The 23,097-nt window shown below is 43.4% G+C and overlaps 1 protein-coding gene across 15 annotated transcripts in view; it reads left to right on the plus strand.

Moving 5' to 3' along the window:
* Positions 1-23,097, plus strand: part of PTK2 (protein tyrosine kinase 2) — a 253,622-nt gene that overhangs the window by 51,170 nt on the left and 179,355 nt on the right. For 2 of the 15 annotated variants that reach the window (XM_059901755.1, XM_059901759.1), the window contains 2 exons: positions 6,796-6,936; positions 8,154-8,293. The exons of 2 other annotated variants lie outside the window; for them this stretch is intronic. Coding sequence is in view for 8 of the 13 variants with exons in the window: in XM_059901765.1 (XP_059757748.1) it covers positions 11,757-11,856 (100 nt within the window). In the remaining 5 variants the exon portion in view is untranslated. Of the gene's footprint in view, positions 1-6,795; positions 6,937-8,153; positions 8,294-11,558; positions 11,857-23,097 lie in introns of those variants that run through there. 11 more of the 15 variants (XM_059901761.1, XM_059901762.1, XM_059901758.1 and 8 more) reach the window with 10 other exon arrangements.

Here is a 23,097-nt window from a genome sequence, read left to right on the forward strand (position 1 = left end):
GACAGGGCCAGTGGAGTGGGGATGGGTATGTGTGGGCAGGACTCTGGTGAGGCATGTCTCAGAGACCCCAAAATCTCAGTAATCAAGATAAGTAATAGTGTTTTTTTTGTTTTTTAATTTTTGGCTGCGTTGGGTCTTTGTTGCTTCACGCGGGCCTTCTCTAGTTGCGGTGAGCGGGGGCTGCTCTTCGTTGCGGTGCGTGGGCTCTAGGTGCGCAGACTTCAGTAGTTGTGGCATGTGGGCCCAGTAGTTGTGGCTCGTGGGCTCAGTAGTTGTGGCTCGCGGGCTCTAGAGCGCAGGCTCAGTAGTTGCAGTGCATGGGCTTAGTTGCTCTGCGGCATGTGGGATCTTCCTGGACCAGGGATCAAACCCATGTCCCCTTCATTGGCAGGCGGATCCTTAACCACTGCACCACCAGGGAAGTCCAAGATAAGTAGTAGTTTAATGCAGCATTTTTAAAAGTCAGGATTTAATGCAAAAAATCCCTGATGGATGATACCAAACTTAAATGAAGACAGGATCATTATTATTCATTTTTCCTTTTGCCCCAGCACTGTTCCTTGTTCTATCTTAACTTCTAATTACTTTGGGTTTAATTTGCTAATGTTTTTCTTATTTCTTAAGGTAAAAACAGAGACAACTCATGTTTTTAGCTTTTAAATATAAGTGCTTAAAGTTAAAAATTCCCTCTACGTACCCAGCACTCTTTTAGCTGCATCCTAAAGATTTCGATGTTCTGTTTTTAATTATCATTCTATTCTGAACATTTTGTCAATTTCTCCTTTGATGTGTTGTTTGACTGGGTGTTATTTAGAAAGGATTGTTTACTTGCTAAATATTGGGAACTGTACTAGACATCAGTTTTTTAAAATAGTTATTTTTTATGTTCATTTACTATTTTGAACTAAAATATACATGGTACAAAATTCAAATGGGTGGGAAATGAATCCTAACTCTCTCTCTATGTGACTCACTGTTCCCACTTGTGCAACCACCCACAGGTCCTCTATGTGTGTACAAGGAGGTGCATGTGCATGGATCTTTCTTTTGCTTTATATCAAAATGTATTCTACATACTCTTCCATACATTTTTTTATTACTTAAAATATATATCTTGAAAATCCTTGCATTTTAAGACTGGGAGTTGCCTTAACTCTTTATAGTACATGTTGCTTTTTTTCATTAATGAGTATTTTCCAGTATGAATGAAAAATTTTCAGCAAACACAATTTTTTAATGCTGTATAGTGACTCATTTTGACGTTCCAAACTTTATTTGCTCATTTCCCTTCTTTTGAGCATGTTCCCACTTTTTCAGTGTTGCAGATAAACCTATGAATCATTTAAGCCTCAAACTGTACAGGAGATTTACTGGGGGTTTCTTAGACCAGTCTACCAGGAGCCGGAACTGTGGGTTCTGGGACTTATGCGCTTGTCCTCTGTGAGCTCTGAGCTCCTCAGCGGCCTGGGCTCTGTCCCAGTTATTTTTTTTTTTTTTTTTTTTTTTTTTTTTTTAAATTATTTATTTATTTATTTAATTTATTTATGGCTGTGTTGGGTCTTCGTTTCTGCGCGAGGGCCTTCTCCAGTTGCGGCAAGTGGGGGCCACTCTTCATCACAGCGCGCGGGCCTCTCACTATGGCAGCCTCTCTTGTTGCGGAGCACAGGCTCCAGACGCGCAGGCTCAGCAATTGTGGCTCACGGGCCTAGTTGCTCCGCGGCATGTGGGATCTTCCCGGACCGGGGCTCGAACCCGTGTTCCCTGCATTAGCAGGCAGACTCTCAACCACTGCGCCACCAGGGAAGCCCCCCCAGTTATTTTTGTATCCCTGGTGTTTAAGTCATTGCGCCAGCACAGAAGATGCAGAGTAATGCACTGATAATGCTGTACTCTCAAAGCCCTTTGTGTTGTGAGATTTAATTGTCCTAACAACTGTGAACAGTAGATGCCATTTTAAACTTCATTTAATTGACGAGAAAACCAAGTCAGAGAGAGGACAACATTGGGCTTTCAGGCTTAAGGGGGTGGAAAAGATGAAATGATTTGGGCTTTGGAGTCACATGTGGCTTTGACTCTTACAAAGTCTGATCTTACCCCAAGTCCTTTACCTCTCTAAGCCTGTTTCCTTTTTCTTGAAAATGGTGATATTAGTAATTATCTCAAAGTTTATTAGGGGATTAATTTTTTTAAGCCACATAAAGCCCCCTTGTCCAATGCTGGACTAGTATCAGCAGTGCCGGACCAGTATCCAGCCTAGTCAAGGACCGGTTGTTGGCTCTCTTTTTCCTGCCTCTTGCACTTTGAGCTCGTTCTGATGTCTCAAGACTTTCCCCCTTGTCTGTAAAAGTAGACATAATTGTATCATATTTGCAGTTTCGTTGTAAAATATAAGTGAGATTCACTCTTTTAAAGTGGTTTTAACATTTTAAAAAGTTTTTTATTGGGATAGACAAAAAACACAGAACATAAAATTTACCATCTTACCTATTTTTAAGTGTGTAGGTCAGTGGTGTTAAGTGTATTCACATTATTGTGAAACAGATCTCTAGGGCTTATCTTGCAAATCAGAAGCTCTGTATCCCCTTTTCCCTTCTCCCCAGCTTCTGGTAGCCACTGTTCTACTTTCTGTTCCTGCGAGCTTTACTACTTTAGATGCCTCAAGTAAGTGGAATCATATGGTATTTGTGCCTATTTCACATGTGACAGGCTTTCCTTCCTTTCAAAGGCTGAATAATATTCCACTGTAACATACACCACATTTTATTTATCCTTTCAACCATTCCACTATTGTGAATAATTGCTGTGAACATAGGTGTGCAAATCTCTTCAAGACCCTGCTTTCAGTTCTTTTGGGTGTGGAATTCCCGAAGTGGAATTGCCGGATCATATGGTAGTTCTATTTTTGATTTTTTTGAGGAACCTCCATACTCTTTTCTGTAGCAGTTGCACCATTTTACTTTCCCATCAATGGTATGCAAGGGTTCCAGTTTCTCCACATACATCTTCACCAGCACTTGTTATTTTCATATTAAAAAAAAAAAAGTAATCATCCTAATAGACGTGAGGTTGGTTTTAATAACTTTTTAAAATTGAAGTATAGTTGATTTACAATGCTGTGCCAATCTCTGCTGTCCAGCACAGTGACTCAGTTATTCACAGAGACATTCTTTTTTTAATATTCTTTTCCATTATGGTTTATCACAGGATATTGAATATAGTTCCCTGTGCTATACATTAGGACCTTGTTGTTTATCCATTCTTTTTTTTTTTAAAGTGTTTGTTTTATCAATTTTTTTTATTTATTTATTTATTTATTTATTTATTTATTTATGGCTCTGTTGGGTCTTCGTTGCTGCATGCAGGCTTTCTCTAGTTGCGGCGAGCAGGGGCTACTCTTCGTTGTGGTGCGCGGGCTTCTCATTGCGGTGGCTTCTCTTGTTGCGGAGCACGGGCTCTAGGTGCACGGGCTTCAGTAGTTGTGGCATGCAGGCTCAGTAGTTGCAGCTCGCGGGCTCTAGAGCGCAGGCTCAGTAGTTGTGGCGCACAGGCTTAGTTGCTCCACGGCATGTGGGATCTTCCTGGACCAGGGCTTGAACCCGTGTCCCCTGCATTGGCAGGCAGATTCCTAACCACTGCACCACCAGGGAAGCCCTTGTTTATCCATTCTAAATGTAATAGTTTGCGTCTGCCAACCCCAAACTCCCAGTCCATCCTCTCCCTCTCCCCCTCCCCCTTGGCGGCAAGCACAAGTCTGTTCTCTATATCTGTGAGTCTTGTTTCATAGATAGGTTCATTTGTGCCATATTTTAGATTCTACATATAAGTGATATCATATGGTATTTGTCTTTCTCTTTCTGACTTACTTCACTTAGTATGATAATCTCTAGTCACATCATGTTGCTGCAAATGGTATTATTTTGTTCTTTTTTTATGGCTGAGTTTAATAACTTTTTTTTGAAGATTTATTTATTATTTATTTTTGGCTGCGTTGGGTATTAGTTGAGGCGTGCGGGGTCTTAGTTGCGGCATGTGGGATCTTTCGTTGTGGTGCGCAGGCTCTTTGTTGCAGTGCGCAGGCTTCTCTCTAGTTGTGGCGTGTGGGTTCCAGAGCGCGTGGGCTCTGTAGTTTGTGGCACGTGGGCTCTAGTTGAGGCGTGCGGGCTCAGTAGTTTGTGGCGTGCAGGCTTAGTTGCCCCACGGCATGTGGGATATTAGTTCCCTGACCAGGGATCGAATCCCCGTCCCCTGCATTGGAAGGCGGATTCTTTACCACTGGACCACCAGAGAAGTCCCTAATAACGTTTTTTAATGATAAAAATTTTTAGGTAGAGTTGGAAAAGTGACTCCATAGATTTTTGCTAAGTTGGAATAATGTCTGTTGATACCAGTGTGACAAGACCAAAATCATAGAGGAGGCTGATTGACAAAGAAAACCAATCACTACGCAGCTGTGTTTGGGAAGAGAAGCCATCTTATTTGTGCCTCTTACTCAGAATATGATTGAAGAAAGGACAGGATCCATACTGGGTGCTTCTAGTGTTTCTTGAAAATGGAGTATAGAGTCACGTTGTAGAAACACTTTCCTTTTCCAGGCCACAGCGAGGGATAATTTAAAATGTGGATGGTTGATGTCTCCCTCTTTATAGCTGAGGAATGTAGGTTGCAGAAGAGACTCATTCACCACCAGGGGTCCCCCTGGCACCAGTGCCCCTTCCAGCTATAGCTGTCTGCTTGCAACCTGCAACCACATGGCCTGATTTCTAGCAGGACCCCAGAGGTTCTCTCCGCTTCAGTTACCTAATTTGGGGAGCCAGTCTAATGTTGCTATTTGCTAAATAAGGTGAGTGGTCAAACTGTGGATAAATTGGATTTATAGGGTAAAAAAAATGTATGGTGAGGAAATGATGAGATAAGTTGGATATGTATATGCATGCCCAATATGGTAAAAGTTTCAGAGTTGATTTGAACAGTTGCAACATTAGAATAAATACTCGATTGCCTTTTGATATTTGTGTCATTTTGGTCAATATAAACAGAAAACCCCTCTATAACGTACGTAGTTAGGTTGGAAATTTTGGTGTCTTTTCCCATCCTATGTTACTATACCTCTGCCACTCACTATATTTGAAAAACTAAAGAAGCATTCTTCTTACACATTTCAGGACCCTTTTTTTCCCTCTTAAACTTAATGGCGAGTAACCTCCCAACAGTTTCTAAACCTGGAATTTAGCGCTGCTCTTTTATATGGCAAAATAAACAAGAAATGCCCATGAATTAGTGTCTCTGGAAATATTCTAGTTTAGCATTGTTTTTAAAAATTAATTAATTAATTTGGTTGCACTGGGTCTTAGTTGCGGCAGGCGGACTCCTTAGTTGCAGCTCCAGGGCTCCTTAGTTGTAGCATGTGAACTTTTAGTTGCAGCATGCATGTGGGATCTAGTTCCCTGACCAGGGATCGATCGAACCCAGCCCCCTGCATTGGGAGCGTGGAGTCTTATCCACTGCACCACCAGGGAAGTCCTGAGTATTGTTTAGATTAATAATAAGTACAGAATTTTCTGCCTTTTAATTTTTTTTATTTTTTGAATTTATTTATTTTTATTTATTATTTTTGGCTGTGTTGGGTCTTCGTCGCTGCGTGCAGGCTTTCTCTAGTTGCGGTGAGCGGGGGCTACTCTTCATTACGGTGCGCAGGCTTCTCTTGTTGCGGAGCACAGGCTCTAGAGCGCATGGGCTTCAGTAGATGTGGCATGTGGGCTCAGTAGTTGTGGCTTATGGGCTCTAGAGCACAGGCTCAGCAGTTGTGGTGCACGGGCTTAGTTGCTCCATGGCCTGTGGGATCTTCCTGGAGCAGGGCTCGAACCCGTGTCCCCTGCATTGGCAGGCAGATTCTTAACCACTACCAGGGAAGCCCTACTGCCTTTTTAGAAGGCATTTCCCTTCTGTTTCATATATCTCAGTGTGGCTTAATCCAGTGGTATGTTTATCTCCTGGTGGTTTTGATGCATCTCTCAGGTACCAGCCGCATGTCCAGCATCTTACCTGAATTTGTTTTTGACAGGATTGCTGACGCCAGGGACTATGATGGGATGTTGTGTAGGGGAGAGAGCGGCCTGTCTGTCTCGCGTTCTTTCCGTGGGCATGTTTCTTCTCTTCCTTCTTTGTCTCTTTGGTCCTCACTGTGACTCAGTCATCCTCTGTAGGCTGGGTGGGGCCTGCTTCCTGACTCTCTCTGGAAAGCTTTGCAGTCTCTGCAGGTAGCATCACTGTAGGTGGTGGTTGAAGTGTGTGTTCTGGCTGGTGTCCGAGTGCCCGTGCATATCCCAGCTCTGCCGCTGACCGGCTAGCTTGATGTTAGGTATGTTACTTAATTTCTCTGTTCCTCAGTTTGTTCGCATGTCACATGTGGATTATAATATCATCTACCTCATTGGTTGTTGTAAGTACTAATTGAGAAAATAGGTGTAAAGCACTCAGCAAATTGATGAGGAACACAGACTGTGGAGCCTGGCTGGCTGAGTTTGATTTCCAGCTTTGCACCTTAGAAGCTCTGTGACCTGGAACAAGTTATCTCTCTGTGCTCCAATTTCTTCATCTGTGCAGTGGGGGTAATAGAGTCTGCCTCGTGGGATAAAAGTACTTAGAACAGGGCTTGATGCGTAGTAAGCATTAACGTGGCATCATCATTATCATTATGTTTTCATTATTATTAGCGTTGCTGTTCTGCTGTTTTGTGATTGACACGTCATCACTCTTCAATAGGTGATAGGTATTGTCATTGTCCTTGTTTTACAGGTGAACAGACTGAGGTTCAGGATGGTGAAATGATTCTTTCTTTGTCTCACGGATAGAACTGGGGCTCCTTTGCGTCTTCCAGTTGCAAATTCAGTGCCTTCCTCAGCTTCCCCAGAGTTCCTCCAGAATAACGGAAGGGAGGTATGGTAATTGTTATGAAAGTTGGCAGGGAAAGCAAGTAATACCAATACCATCACCTTTCGGAATATGTTGTGTTTTGCGACCTATTGTCTGTTTGTCTTCAGAAGGTGATTATAGCCATTGTTAAGCTTGAATTTCTTTAGTTCTTACCAAGTCATAATTTTTATTGATACTAAAATTTTCAGAAAAATTTTTTCTGTGTTTGTGGTGGAAACAGTGAGACGCAATGACACAGAAATGGTAATTCTATGAGTCTTACTGGAAGTAAGCTTGGAACAGGATACCCAGCTATGGAAGTTAGGGTATGTTGTAACTATCAGTTGCTAATGGACGTACCATATTGTGAAAGTGTTGATTTTATTTCAATCTTTAACTTTTGATTAATGAAGATAAATTTTGAATTGTGTGTGTATAATGTGAATTACAGTTTTCTTTTACATTCCTCCTGTTGGTTGACATATAAGCATTTACCAGTGCTTTACTCTTCTAAGAAGTACTGCCCTAAAGTTTTGGTACTAACTTAAGGCAAACAAGTAAAACCATGATAACTGTATGAGAACTGTGAAAAGTCAGAGTTGTATCTTTGTGAGCTGCTTTTGTGACATTTACAAGTAGTTTGTTTCTTAATAGTTCTTTCCCAATGACTTTCTTATTTAAGGCCAGGTTTCTGTAGGGAAGCCAGATTGGACAAAATTATACAGTGTATGAAGGGTTTTTCTGCTCACTGATCTTGCTTATGGCATTGTTTGCTAGCCTTCTAATCTCGCACATTAGTTTCATTATTGCTCTACTAAAATCTGCAGTGGAAGTTCTGATCGGAGTATCAGAATACTACAGTTGTGTGATTTATTTTTTATGTGGGATGAGGAAGGGCATTCCACATGATTTTTGTAGAATTTATATCAATTTTTCTTTTTCCATTCTTATAGGGGAAGAAAAGCAAGGTTTACAACACGTGTAATTCACGTATTCATGCAGTAAATATTTTTCAAGCCCCTGTGCTGGGTCTTGGAGGTGAAGCAGTGCCCAAGACTGCTGCAGGCCATGCTGTCACGGAGCTCAGTGTCGGATCCTGATACCTAGAATCTCTGATGCTTTCTCTATGGTCGTGGCCTCTAAAATAAAATAGAACTTCCCTCTGCCATGTCCTCATTACCTACAGGGGATAGAGGAGGAATGTGTGGAATATCGCCTGTACATTTTACTGTCTGTTTTAGCAGTGAGGCCCTGGAGACGGCGTGCAGAACCGACGACGACCTTCCCGCCATGGAGAGTGCATTGTAGTGGGGCAGCCAGACAGTGGACGAGGTGCAGAATAAGGCACGTGGTGTTGTAGAGGGGCTCGTGCTGTGAGGAGGTGAGGCTGGGTTAGGGTATGGGCTGTGCAATTTTAGATGAGGCGGTCAGGATAGGCCTCGTGGAGTAAGTGACATTTGAGCAAAGGCTCGGAGGAAAGGGAGTGAGCCTTGTGGTTACCTGGGGCAAGAGTGTCCAACCTAGAGGGACAGGCAGTGTAAAGGCCCTGAGGTGTCATGCATGGCTCGTGTGGGCAGAGGGCAACAGGGAGCTCAGTGTGGTTGGAGCTGAGAAGGCCCGGGGGCGGGGATGGTGGTGGTGAGGAGATGAGGGTATAGACGGTAGGGGAGCCTCCCGGCACAGGGCCTTGCAGACCACACTCGGTGTGCAGGTCACCTGTTCAGGGGAGTTGGGGAACGTTTGGTGAGTTTTAGCAAAGGAGTGAAATGGTGTGATTGATGTTTTGAAAGGAAGGGTCAGTTGCAGCTGCTGGCTTGAGAGTTGAGTGTGGAGCAGCAAGCCAAAAACAGGGGGGTGGGGGGTGGGGAGGCCTGTGGGTGCCAGACGGCAGCAGACGTGGGGCAGCGGGCGGGGGGAGGTCACGGCCCAGGTGTAGTCTGAAGGCAGGGATGGTGGGTTTCGCTGATGGAATGCTTTGATCTAAGAGACAGAGAAAGAAGTTGGGGTGACCAAGGCTTGGGGCCTGAGCAAACAGTAATCTTTCTATTTAAAGTAAATTTTAATTAAGAGTTTACTTGTTAAGTGGGACTTACCAGAGTTGCTCTTAGCTAGACTGATACTATAAAGAGGTTGTTTAAATACCAAAGAGCTTTTTATATTAATATATAGAATTTCATGAATCAGAGCATAAAGGGATTGCTTACTTTTTTCACTTGTGTTGCTATTAACTGTCGGCTTTTCCCATTCTTTTCAAGATGTCACTGGATTGGGAATTTAAAAGCATAAGTTGTTTTAATATTTAGCAGAAAGAAAATAGGAGTCGTCATATCACCACACTGGCTGGTACTCGTAGTTTTTCGGCTCTTAGGCCTGAGGATCCTCTTCTGTAGAAAAGGGGAAGGAAGTGCTTTGTTGGGACTGTGTTAAGGGTTAAACTCAGTTGTTTTGTGTGTGAAAGCACCTGGCACAGTGCTGGTCCGCAGGTGCTTTTCTGCTGTGCGCCGAGCATCTGCGTCCTCTCCTGCTCTCACGCCGGCTGCTCTTTCTTTTCAGTCGCCGCAGTGGTTCTTAACTTTCTTGTAGCTGCTGCTTCCATCTGGGCTCTGCTTCGTCAGGCAGCCACTATTCCCTGTGTCCTGGAGAAGTTTATGCTTCTCTGTATCTTTCCAGCTTTCAGACCCTCAGGACCTTGCACACCAGGAGGTGACATTTGGATATTGAAATAAAATATAAATTAGCTTGGTGGATGGGAGAGAAAGCTGCCATCCACTGGTTACTTCATTTGGAAACTGGGCTTCTCCCCCCACTCACTTTTTCCATCCTAGAAAGCGCCCAGTTTGCCCCTCGTCCCCGCCTCCACTGCCCTGCATCAGCTCCAGCCACACACACACACCCTCCGCCCCCCCCCCCCCCCCCCAGCTTTTCTGCACAGCTGCTGCTGTGGCCTTCTGGGCTGTTCGTGAAGACCCCTGCTTCCCAGATATGGCTGGGCTCAGTGACACTGTGCCTCTGCCTGGTTGAATGGCCCTGTCTTTACTCATCTTTAAAAGATGTGGTGGCACTGATTTTGCTTAGAAGATGTGAAAATGAGATATAATCAGTATCTTGTGTGTAGAGTATGGTTGGTGACAAGGTAGCCTTGATTTTTTAATTTTTGAGGGTCATAGGTTCCAAGAGAGACTCACAGTTTGCTTGGGTTGTTTATACGTTCTGTTAGCTGATGGTTTCAGATTAAGCACCAAGCCGTTGTCATGGGGCTGAACCAGGTACCAGACTTGCCCACTGATGTTCCTTTCTGTCCTGGGCTCTCCTCAGTAATGGGGGAAGCTGGGGTGGTTTTCATGAATTCTGCTAGGTCTGTCTGCTTGTTTCTTCTGTTCTTTTTCTGGCTTGCTTGCCTGTGTTTTCTGGAGCCCCCTTTCTAACCAGTGTTGCCTGAGGTCAGAGTTCTCTGTGGTGAATGATGTGTTTTCACTGGGGCATATGAGGGGTCACTTGAGCTCTGCCTGCAATTAGGAGCCTGAAGGTAAAGCCTGCGGACAAAGCATCATCTAGGGGAGCTGTTAGAAACCGAACACGCTGCCCTGAGGCGTCACTGGACACAGCCTTTGTTCAGCTCTTGTTTTCAGAAGTTAGTGAATTCACAGTTAAGTAAAGTACTTGATTTTTAATTAGCTTACGGGATTTAAGTAAAGTACTTGATTTTTTATTAGCTTACGGGATTTACTACTAACAAAATCACCCATATATTAGGAGGGCTAAACTGTGTTCAGGCAAAGGCTCCAGGAACCTAGTTACTTACTGTCTTACTGCTAAGACAATAAGTGTGGAATGTGTTTAAAGAGCTAAATTTTTTAGATGACCTTGATTATCTCTCAGTTTGAATGGAGAAAGTAAGTAGCTTTGAATCTTAAAAAAGTTGCTAGTACAGATTATTAGGGTATTTTTCTGTCCTACTTCTTCAGTATGAGTTTATTATTCACTTATATTTTGAAGCTAAAAAAAGAAATGCATCTTGAATCCCTCAATATTCCCTAAAGCTAATTTTGAAAGTATCTGGCAACCTCAAATTCTTGTTTTTATGTGTTTTCTAGATAACTTTCTATAAATTTACAAACTTACTTTTCAAGTATCAATCTGGAAAAATATTTTACCTCAAAAATATTTGGGTTCCTATGGACATTTTTTACAGACTTGTTTTTAGTGTTGATCAGGATTTTATTTTCAGAATTATTCTTATTTCATCAAGGTAATTATTTTAACTGTAAGGTTAGAATTAGGCTGGCAAAATGCCAAAAGCACGACTTTGAAAAACAACAATGGTTTGAGCAGGCACCTACAGACATGATCTGGGTCAGACTTGATTTGCAGCTTACCCAATTCTAGAATCGTCTGTTAGTTTCGTAAACAGAAGTCTGCCAGATGAATTGAACAGAAGGGTGAGATTAGCATATTAATAAGGTTCTGGCTACCGGCCGCCTTTTTCTCCACCCTGTGTCCTCCCTCCCCTCCTTCTCGCTCTCTTTGCCTGAATGAATCCAGGAACACAGACCCTTGGGGTCACGTTACTTGCTGGTTTCTTTCTGTTCAGTAGCTTAATCTCGCCAGGAAGGTCTGTGTTTCAGGGTGCGGAAGCTTGAGAAGATTCTGTAACTGAGAGGCATTCTTCAAGCTGCTGGAAAGCATTACAGAGGGAACACCTCCCAAATTTTGCTTCAAGCTCTGAAAAAAGGAGCGCAGAGGGGAAGCTTAGTCTTGCTTGTGGATCGAAGCAAATCCTGTAGGAGCAATGAACGGGGACTTGGTGTGCGGACTCCTGGCTTGGTCTTTCTAGGACTGACTTTATGTTGTTGGAAGTGACGGGCCGAGGGGCCCTGGGACCCACAGGTGCTGTCTGTATGGAGAAGAGCGGCTGTAGTCCATTTCCAGTGTGTTGGGCTAAAGGTATAAGTAGATTAAAAATCTGTTCGGTTTAAATTTTATTTAGATTCATGCTTTTGCACTAAGAAGGTGGATAAGAGTTTGTCAGAACTTATTTCAAAGAGATTCACAATTAAATTTAAGGAAAAAGGGAAATTACGTGGTATGGGTTTGCAACTATTGCATAAAACCAATTAGAGAGTGTTTCAAAAAGTAAATAAAATTATTTTTATGGAAATGCATTTAAATGAGTAAACTCTTTTTATGCTCTGTCTTATGTCTCTTGAAGTTGCATGTTTTATTTTGAGTTTTAATGAAGACGTCCTACCCATTCTGTGAGGCAGAAGTTTTTAAAGAATAAAGAGACTAAGCTTAAATAGGACTGTAGGAAAAAAGAGTGACATAGATTTTCTTATTTCAAAAATTGGTTTCCTTTCCTCACTGTAAAGACTGTATATTTAATTGGAAACTCCTTGTTACTGTAAGGTGGGCTTATCACTAAGGGTCAGCAATGCTGTGAATAAACAATTTTCCACTGTAATGTTGTTAGGGGTTTTAGTTATATAAAAATAAAAATATAAAATATAGCATTTCATTGTAACACTCAAGACGGTATTTGGGGAGCGTGTTTAGAAGTTAAAAATGCCATATAATTCACGTATGAATAAGACCAAGACAGGTAGGCTGTTTTGCTTAAAGTAGTAGTGAATTGAATATTTAACCTGGGAGGTAAAGTCCTTAATGAAGAATTTAATAAAAATATTTATTATTAAAAAATATATATTTAAATGTCATCTTACTCCACTTAGGAAAAATTTTTAAAAGGAGGACTCTGCACTGGGTAAAGAGGTGCAGTATTATAAGTAAAGCTTCAGACTGATTAAATTTAGTGTTCAGGTTAAAAATTTTAGTACCACCAGGATATTTTGATGTGTTAGCACAAAATTAAATTGGTTTTCATTTGAGTTGTTGTCATTATCTATTAATTCTTTTCTAGGCTTTTAAACATTTTTAAAACATGTGATATTAGAATCATTTAGTATGACTAAACAAAGACTGTCATTTTATTACATAATTAGATATTAAGAGTAAAGATTTTGCAGTTAATTCAAACTCTTGAGTTTTAAAGGATGTTGGGTTTGGGAACTTTTTAAATTGCAGATTCTCACCTCAGGACTGTATAGTATAATTGAGCATGATCAGTGCTCAGTGGTGAAGAGTTCTATACTTGTTGAAAATTTTGATCTTTTCCCAGACTTGCTGGGATTCATTTATATAATGCCACTTGCATTGTGTGATAGCAAATGATAGCTCTCTGTTAGCACTTATCCTTAACAATAGGGCTCTGATTTCACTCACAACGTCTAGGCTAGATTCAAGATATATGAATCCAGTGGCAATGTGATATTAAATAATCAGCTACTAAGTTTTTAAAAAATTCAAAGTGACTTTAGAACTATGAACTTTGGAAGAGAGATTGTTGTAGTGTTTTTGTTCGTCCCAAAGCAATTGATTGAAGCCACTTATTTTTCCATTATGTTTGCTGACTGCAGAGCAAATGAGTAGGGGCGTTTTTAACTGAAATATCATTTTGATAGAGGTGGGCTTGGGCACGAGGGCAGAGCTCACATGTGTAGAAGAGGGAAAAGGTAGGGATGGTATCAAGGTCAAGGTCAGTCTGCGTGTAGGGCTGGAACAGGCTGTCTCCTCAGATGGATCCTTCAGGAGCAGATTCTGACAACGCTGGGGAGCTTGCAGCCTGTCCCCTTCTGGGGCTGAGCCCGCCGCCCCGTGAGCGCACAGGCACCATCTCAGGACAGGTCCCCTCTGCCTTCTCCGCTTACTCTCTCGCCCTTAGGTGTTTATCCTGCTTAATTTTTGCTGTGTGATAAAGACAAAGATGTTGCTGTGCAGGAATTGTCTGAATTGGTTATTTTAAAGTATAAAATTGCTACTTTTAGATAGAGACAAAGTAAAAAGCTCAAATCCAAAGATTATATATCCAAATCTCTATTTGCAGTTAGACATTCTAAACCTCACATTTGATTTTATCAGTCACATTAACCTCAAATAACAGCCATGGCCCAATTTAAGAAGACATGTAAAATACTTACTAGAACAGGCTAAAAATAATAGAACAGACCTATATTTGTGTACTTTGAAGTGAAAACTTTATCCTTAAAACACTCTGGAGTCTTTTCTATAATAAAGTTTATTGTACTGATGAATTTAGTTTAAAGAACCCACCTTAGATTCCACCTGCTGAAGATTATATTTTAACATATTTAAGAGGACTGTGTTATAAATTGTGTTCAACTATATCATAATTTCCTAGGCTTAAAGACAGTTTTAATTCAGGATATTGAAGTAAGTGTAAATGTTTACAGTGCTGTTAATTGGCTGCAAGGCTACTAAGTGCAGAAAGCCCTGCTTGGAAAGTTCTTTGATTATATCAGTATGTGCATTGTTTGTTTCATCTTTTTGAAAGACGGGGAAGGATTGAGAGGTGTCAGATTTGGTTGTTAGGAATAAATGTGTTGTTGATTTTTTTCTGTGTCTTTCAGTGGTAGATTGAGATTGAATATACTATTAATAGTTCATTTGTGTGATTCTGGATCCTGTGGTTGAAGTCATGCTTTTTCTGTATCAGTATTTTAAACTCCATCCATCCATCCATCCATCCATCCATCCACCCATCCACCCATCCACCCATCCATCCACCCATCCACCCATCCATCCATCCATCCATCCATCCACCCATCCATCCATCCATCCGTCCATCTGTCTCTGTGTACAGCCCATCTTCTCTTCTCTGTGTCAGACTCCAGGGGTCAGCTGCCTCTTGATACCTACATTTGTATTTTTCATAAGCATCTGATACCAGCCAGAGAGGAGCCTCTTACTTGTTACCCCGGAAATTGGTTTCTCCCCAAATCCTGTGTCTTAATAAACATGTCAAACCCCCATCCACTCAGTTGTTCATGCCACAGACCCAGGATGCCTCTTTGATGCCTTCTTCCATGTATAAGGGATCCATCTTTTTATCCTGATGATTCTGTCTCCAAAATAGGTCTTGAATTCCTCACCTTCTCTCCCCCTCTGGGCTATGGGAGTTGTTTCCTGTTGGTCTTCCTGTTTCCTCACATGTTCATCCTTCACACACCTGCTGGAGTGATTTTGTAAAAACATAAATCTGATGTTATTCTTTTTCAAACTCCCCAGTGGCTTCTCATTAGAATCGGATGGAATTGCAAATCCTTAACATGGCTTGCAGGGCTTCGCCTGATCTGGCTTCTGTTCACTGTCTCCAGCTTTGGGCCCTTGGCCTCTTGCTCATTTTGACTTTTCAGTGCCTGGGACACCCAAAGTCTTTCCTCTTAGGCCTTCTGCAGCTGCAGTTGCCTCTTGTCTCCCTTCTCTGCCCAGCTGACTCCTGCACCTTTAGGTCTCAGCTAAACTAGTTTCTCTCTGGTGTTCCCTCCTTGAGCCTTTTCTTCTGTCTTGCACAACATTTACTGTTATTTATCATGGTATATTGCACTTGTTTGACCTGTTCTTTGCTAGATGGTAAACTTAACAAAGTCAGGGATTATGTCAGGTTTTTTCCTGCTTGACAAGTAATTGGCACAAATAAATATTACCTAATGAATGAACAAATTCTGTATAGAGTTAGCTAATCCTTAAAAATTGCTCAACAAAAGGAGTGAATTGGTCTTTGGGTTTCCTCTTGTAGCAGCACACATGCTACATTCGGTTCTCTCAACAGATGGGTCTGGGTCAGGCTCCGGGGTCTGATAGCTGCCCTCTGCCATGCCTGTGGGATCACGGCCATCCGATCTGACAGCTTGAGGAGCTAATTGACTTGCGGGGGAGACAGATTAAAAATATATTATTATGTAAGCATATAAACATTTCATAGTTACATTTATGTAGCTGTCTAGATACCTGTAAATTTACAGTAAAAGAAATCCGGTGCTCTCCAGAGGAGTGACTGACTTTTATGAGCGCACAGCCCAGGGAGCAGTTCATGGCGCCTCCACGTAGCGGCCTCAGTGAACGCTGAGCTGAGTTCCCGTCCACCCTCCGCCGGCCCTGCTGCTGCACTTGTGTCCTCAGGCACTGCCCCCCTCCCCTCCGCCCTCTCCCCCGCCCCCCTCCGCCCTCTCCCCGCCCCCCTCCGCCCTCTCCCCCGCCCCCCTCCGCCCTCTCCCCCCCCCCCCCCCCCCCCCCGCCCCAGCTCCTGCAGGCTCCAGCCTCGCGTCCACCCTCCGCCGGCCCTGCTGCTGCAGTGGTGTCCTCAGGCACTGCCCACCTCCCCTCTGCCCTCTCCCCACCTCCCCAGTTCCTGCAGGCTCCAGCCTCGCAGCTCTGCGTGCACTTAGCTTTCTGAGAGGACCCTGCTGGGTTGTGCCTCGCCTGCCCTTTACGCTTTTGCTGCTCCTGTGTGGAACTTTCCTTCTTCTTCACACGTGAAGGCTTCAGGACTCTGCTCCGCACGTGGCCCTCTGTCTCTCACCGGCCCACAGGGCTGGGCGCTGCACACACTGGCATAGCTGGCGACTCACTCAGCTCTGCTTATTTGCTTGTCTCCTGTTACCTGGTTGTCAACTTCTTACAGGCCTTATTACTTTTTAAATCCCTCTGGTCGGACATGTTGTCAGCACTCAGTTGTTTGCTGAGTGAAAAGGAAGGCTGAACTGGTAGTCTGGGCCATTTCAGTTCAGGCCCAGAGGGTGGGAGGGCGCTCCGTGCTCTAGGGATTCTGCGCGTGAAGGCGCTGAGACCCGAAGGTGTTGCCGTGTCCCAGAGGATGTGGGCTTTCCCACTGACTGCAGCTTGAGTTGCATTGAGGCCGATGGAGAGGGGTGAGTAGGGAGGCCTTGCCCTCCACCCTGTTTCTTCGAGGGGTAGGGGTGGGGCTCTTCTTCCTGAGACTCCCCCTGCCTCCGAAGACCGGGACTCCCCAGGTGGGTGCCAGGTCCAGTCAGGCCCCTGTGCACGGACTGGGCACGTCTTCCCTCTCCCTGGGAGCCTCATCCGCCGCACGGGAGGCACACCTGGTCTGCCTCTGTCCCTCACCGTCGTCTGTCAGTTCCTTGAACTCTTCCTCAGGTGGGGGATGCTTTTCCCTCCACCTGGGACACCCTTTCCCTTCACAGTTCCCTCTGTGACCCCAGCCACTCCAGCTCAGATTCCTTGATTGTCTCCTCATGGCGCTGGTCCCTTTCCTCACATCGTAGTGAGTTAACCGTGGGTAAATGTTAGTGCAGTGTGTTTGTATCCCTCGCATGGAGCAGGCATATCGAGTACATGAGTTTATGATAAATCGAGAATATGAAAGTAACAGGTGTCTCTGTCGCTGCAGAGGGGAAGGAGAGGACAGTTAGGCAGCGCTTGAACAGAGATAAGGAGAGCAGCTAGCTGTGCGGGGTCACTGGGAGCTCCCTTTTCTCTCCTGTTTCGAATCTTGTTAGCACCCCTTCCCTCGCCCACAGAGCCGGTAGCGTGGGGATTCAGACACCTTTCTCTTTGATTCTTTCACTTGTCCTCATTGTATCTGAGGAAGAGGCCGCTAGTTCTCCCCGGGGTTCTCTCCACATGCAGTTCTAGAGCTTTAGTTGGACGTGGGGTTTTTGCTCAGATATGCCCTTGTCAACCAGGTAGGGAAAGTGAGTGCCCCAGTTTATCCATCTTAACACTCGCCGCCCACCCCCGAGACCCCCGCCAGCTCTCCTGGTTCGGACAATAAGCTATATGAGTGTGTCCTCCTTGGCCCCCCTGGTGAAATGGGGCCCTCCTCCTGCCACCACCATCCTCTCCGCTCCTCTGCTTTCCTTCTCTCTTGCTCTCCTCACCAGCTCACGTACTGTCTGTGGTTCACCTGTTGGGCTCGCTTGCTCTCCTGCAGTGAAGTGCACACCTAGGAGGCAAGGGGCCAGTCTGCCCTGGCTCACTGCTGCGTCCGGTGCCTCGTGTGTGGCAGACTGCTGTCGTGAGCAGATGAACGCCTTAATGGAGTGAGTCATCTTGTCTGCCTGCAGCAGTAGAGGTCTAAGTCTCTGGAAGCCAATGAGAAGGGTGATGGAGACTTTTTTGGGAAAATTAAAAAACCGTTGAGTTCTTTCTAGCGCTTTAATGGTTAGTGATACTGATTTTTAAAAATAGTGTTCACAAATCTTTAATTTCAGATTCATCTGTAATTGTTTAAACTGTAAGGAATTTATTGTAAATTCAACAGTTTTCTGTATTTCATAACTTTATCAGTTTTCAGTTAAAGAGAAAAAGCTAATGTTAAAATAATTAGGGACTTCCCTGGTGGTCCAGTGGGTAAGACTCCGCGCTTCCAATGCAGGGGGCCCAGTTTCAATCCCTGGTCAGGCAACTAGATCCTGCATGCATGCTGCAACTAAGACCTGGTGCAGCCTAAATAAATAAATATTTTAAAAAAATTATCACTGAATATTTTTGTTTTGCATTTAAGTAATATTTGTGTAAATTTACGTAATATTATTGACATGTATCTCACATAATTTAGGTTTATGATTAGGTGTATATGTATTATCGTCTTTAACTTCTTTAACTTATGTACATTTGTATTTTTATACCTTTCTTCCTGAAAAGTTGTATAAATTGAGTCATATTTTAAGTATTTTGTAGGAATTTGTTGAAAAGAAATCAATGGCAGTAAATTTTTTCTTTGAGTAAAAAGACAAACTTTAGTTTATTCTGTGGTTCATGTAGCTTTGGTTCATTTTTTTGTGTTCTTATTCTCAGATGTTGGTGAATTTTTTTGTTTTTTGGTTTTTTGCCTGTTTTCACAGTGTTCAGTTGAATTTGCAGACTTACGGGTAGCAAGTTTTACCAGTTACAGCAGTTTTTGGAGTTGTTGTTGTTTTTTCTGTTCTGTTTTGATGGGGCTGTGTTGAAGCTGTAGGTCAATTTGGGAGAATGCCCTGCGAACAGTATTGAGATTGCTGGTGTATCTATCCAATATCGGACACTAGTGTATAGTAGATCTTAGTGTGGTGGTCTGGGCTTTTTTTTGATGCTATTTGGTTTCTAAGTTTAATTTTCCAATTGTTGGCCTAGTATGTAGAAATAGATTATCTTGTTAGCTTATCTTCTGGCCTTACTGTAAATTCACTTATTAGTTCTGGTGGTTTATTTGCACAAGTAGACAGTCCTAAAAAACTATAATCATGTAATCTGTAAATAAAAACTATTTTTCTCTACAGTCTTGATATCTTTTGTTTCTTTGTCCTACCTTTTTGCCTACCTCAACTTGGATCTTCATCCCAGGGTTGAGTAGAAATGGCAAGAAGGGATGTCCTTGTCTTGTTCCGACCCTAAGAAGAAAGTGCTCAATGCTAAATAGGATTTAGCTCAGTTTTGTCTTTTTGGTTTTTAAGATATCCTTTATCAAATCAGAAAACTTCCCTTTTAATTCCTGGTTTTCTGAGAGGTTTTTTTTTTTTTTTAAATCATTAGAGAGTGTTGAATTTTGTCATGCTCTTTTTCTGTATCTGTTGATGTGATAATATGAATTACATTTTGATTGTTAAACCAACTTTGCATTCCGAAGATGAATCCCACCTGATGGTGATGGGTTATCCGTTACCCTATTTATACATTGCGAGATTGAAGATGTAGGATCCTGTTTAGGGTGTTTGTGTCTATTTTCATGAGGGACATCGGTCTGTAATTTTTTTTTGTTGTAATCTTTTTGTTAGTTTTTCATATCAAAGTTCTCATAAAACAAGTTAGAAAGTGTTCTCTTATGCATCCGTTTGTATGATATACAGCACAGCCAGAAAAATCCTCTACTGAAAGATGTGTGCAGTCTGTCTTACTGAGAAAACCAAGGGACAAACACAGGATCTGTTAACCAGGGTGAGGCCAGCATGTTGATCTCCCCCGAGGTCTGTTTTGTTAACCGTTTTTTTTTAAGAGAAACAAAATTCTGCCAGAATATCATACCTTAATATTAATTTTTTTTACTGTGAAAATCTTAACTGCTTTGTAAAGTTGACAGAATTTCATTGAGAAGATAATAGTCCTGAACTGTTGACTGTTCTTGTTTCAGCTTTTGTGTAGATTCACGATGGAATGGTATACTGGTGGCATGTTTTCAGTGTAAAAAATGCATAGGTGTTTTATAGGACAAGGTTTAGGGGGGAAATCTAAAGGAACACTGTGCTTAATTTGGTTATTGGATTTAACAATACATTTCAAATATACCAGCTATTATCACGGTAAGAATGGGAATCTGTTGTTTCCTTTTTGGACAAGGATTCATGAAGCTGTTGTGCGGTCATGCAGCAGTGTGACCACTAGGAACAGGGATGATGCTGATTGGGGACAGAGATGGGACTTTTGAAGTATGAGTTAAACGGGAGGGTCTTGCAAGGTTTCCACTTAGAGAACAGTCCAGCTCAGAGCTCTCCTTCTGTAGCAGCTGTCGCCTGCTGCATGCTGACTTGGGTTCAGTGTCTTGCTGAGCCCTGTATGCTTATCCTCTCTATCCTCTGCCCCCATAGGGGAGGTACTGTGACTCCCACTTCACAGAGCCTGGCGCGACTGAGAGCCCCAGAGCTGTGAGCGAGCACCGGCCCTTGCAGTATTTTTCTGGCTGTGTTGTTACCAGAGGACACGTGCTACTCCTTCATCAGGATCTTGCCCAGAGGTCCTGCCTAAGCCCTTCCCTGAGACCAGCTTCTTCTGTCGGATTTCCACTTGTCTTCAGTTACAGCCCTGAGATTATACTGGGCTTCTTCTTTTAAAGGGTTATTTGTGTGATTTAGGTGAGGTTTGAGCTGTTTGTAATCTCCAGGGTCTTGCCCATAGAAAGTAGGTGAGCAGTTTAAGGGAGAGAGAATTCAGTCTTGCTTCTGAGGGCTGTGCCTGACCAGGGCAGCTCTCCACAGCCATCGCTGCTGCAGTGCTCTTGTCATAATTTATTCTCCCCGTTGTGGGCTGGCTTCTGCATATATTGTTTTAAAAACTTTACTGTGGAAAATTTCTGGTAAAACGTAGTATGTTGAACGTATTCTTGCACTCAGAACCGGGGATTAAGTGCAATTAGCCATGCTTTCTTTTTCCTTGCTTCCCGGAATCCTGTCAGGAGGTGGAGACGTTCTCTTCTGGAGACGCTGGTCCAAGGGAAAGGCAGGTCCTGACCTTCGGGGATCTCTGGCCGAGTGGCTGCTTCCCTGCTCAGCACAGGGTCCCTGACAGACAACCAGGTTTTTAAAGACAGCCTCTGCTTTCAAGATGGGAGACCAGAACAGAGAAACAAGCAGAAAACAGTCTACAGAGATGAAACAGCAAGAGAAGGAAGCTGAAGGAACACAATAAAAGTCCCAGTGTCAGGTTTCCAGCGTGCTAAGAGGAGATGTCGCCTCTGTGAAAGACAAACAGAATTCTTTTAAAAAGTACATTCAAGAACAAGAAAATTAAAAGTAAGAAAGCAGAAATAAACTCAGCAGCAGCATTGGGAGATAACATGGAAGGTGGCTCAGAACATGGAAAGGAAAGACAAATGGGGGAGAAAAGAAGGAAAGTAGGATGATGAATTCAGAAGGTTCAGTATCCAAATAGTAAAAGTTGCAGAAAGAGAAAAAGGATAAAATCATCAAAAAAATGATGCAAGAACATTTTCTGAACCAAAGGAGAAGGGTTTCTGGATTGAAGCTTCTCAAATGTTGAAGCCCGCCCCTGGGGCCGCCTCTCGGGCTCCCCCCTCACCCCGCCACCGCCGGCGCTGAACTGGTCTCCCTCAGCCCCGCACAGCACGCGCCGCCACTGTGACGTAATGATTCTGTGATGATTTGGGGCTTTTTCTTTACTGCTCTTACTCTAATTGTAATTTTTAAATAGTACTTGTTACAGTTGTAATTAAATAACCACATATGTGAGTGTATGTGTATGTGCGTGTGTGTAGCTCTCTCCTAACTAGGCTGAACGCTCTTCAGGTTAGGATTATATCTTTTTGTAATCCATACTAGTTGGTCGTTGGCTCAATAAATGCCTTTAGAATTAATTACTCCAAGGGAGGTGTGGCCTGCAGGGACAGGCATGAACAAATGGATGAGGCTGGCTGGCTGTGAAAGAGTGGGCAGTAGCAATAACACCTTGCAGCTGGCTCACGGCCGAGGCCAGGACAGCACGGTGGCGACTGCAAGGATGGAGAATGGCCACTCGGTGCTTGTTGCCAGTGTTGCCATGCAGCGGCCCGCCCGCTAGTGACCGCAAACCCGGGGCAGCAGGGCTTGCTGAGCAAGGGCGTGGCCTCTGCAGCTCCCCTGCCTGCTGAGGCCCATGCGCTAGGCCTGTGGCACTGGGCCTTGGGCTTCTCTCTTCCCACATCCAGAAAGCAGGGAAAATAAGGTTGTTATGGGGATTAAATGATTTTTAATCTAAGCGCACGTTTAAGCGCTTAGAATAGTCCTGGCATGGTAAATGCCACATGAATAATTACTTAAATAAACCCCTGCGAGCCCCCGGTCTAATTCATACCTTCCTGTCTCATGAGCGGCCTTTATGATAATGAGTTCCAAATCAGACAGCCCAAATCAATCTCTGCATATTAGGAAAATCACTCTTTTTGATGCATAGCAGTTTAACACCACATTGGGAGTCCTTGCCATTATGCCGTTTTCATTTTGCACAGTGCCCACCCACCCCCCCAAAAGAGTGGCAGTATTTTCCCGAAGGTAAATTTTCTTCTCCCCCTTAGGAGTACAAAGATTCATTTGTAGCTGAGAAATTATATATGTATTTTAAAAGGCTTCAAAGAACCCAAATCAAAATGTCAAGAGTCATGTGTGTCGTGCCCTGCCCCCTTCCATCCCCAGCCTGAGAGCCTGTGGTGACCCGAGGCTTATTCCCCTTTCCAAAGTAAACGTCCAGAAGGCAGGGCTCCCTGCTTCCCCCGCCCCCCACCGTAACTGGAGGCATGAAGTGCCTCCTTCATCTGGCTTGAGTTCAGGCATTTAGACCTGAGTTGTTCCCAGTAACAAATATCAAGCTGAATTGATCCTTTTACTTCCTGCCCATCCCCCTTCCACCAACAAACAGCATCTGCCCCTCCTGTGTTCCTTATCTCAATGGAAAGGTATCGCTTTCCCACTTTGCTGCCCAAGCCAGAAAAATGGCTGCTGACTGTCCTGAAGTCTTGCATACGTGAGTTGATCAATCCTGTCCTCTTGGATTTTTTATAGCTTTCAAATCTTTCTTCTCCTCAGGCCATTTATCCTGTCTGGATTA

Source organism: Balaenoptera ricei, chromosome 17, assembly GCF_028023285.1.
Source record: "Balaenoptera ricei isolate mBalRic1 chromosome 17, mBalRic1.hap2, whole genome shotgun sequence".
Lineage (NCBI taxonomy): Eukaryota > Metazoa > Chordata > Mammalia > Artiodactyla > Balaenopteridae > Balaenoptera > Balaenoptera ricei.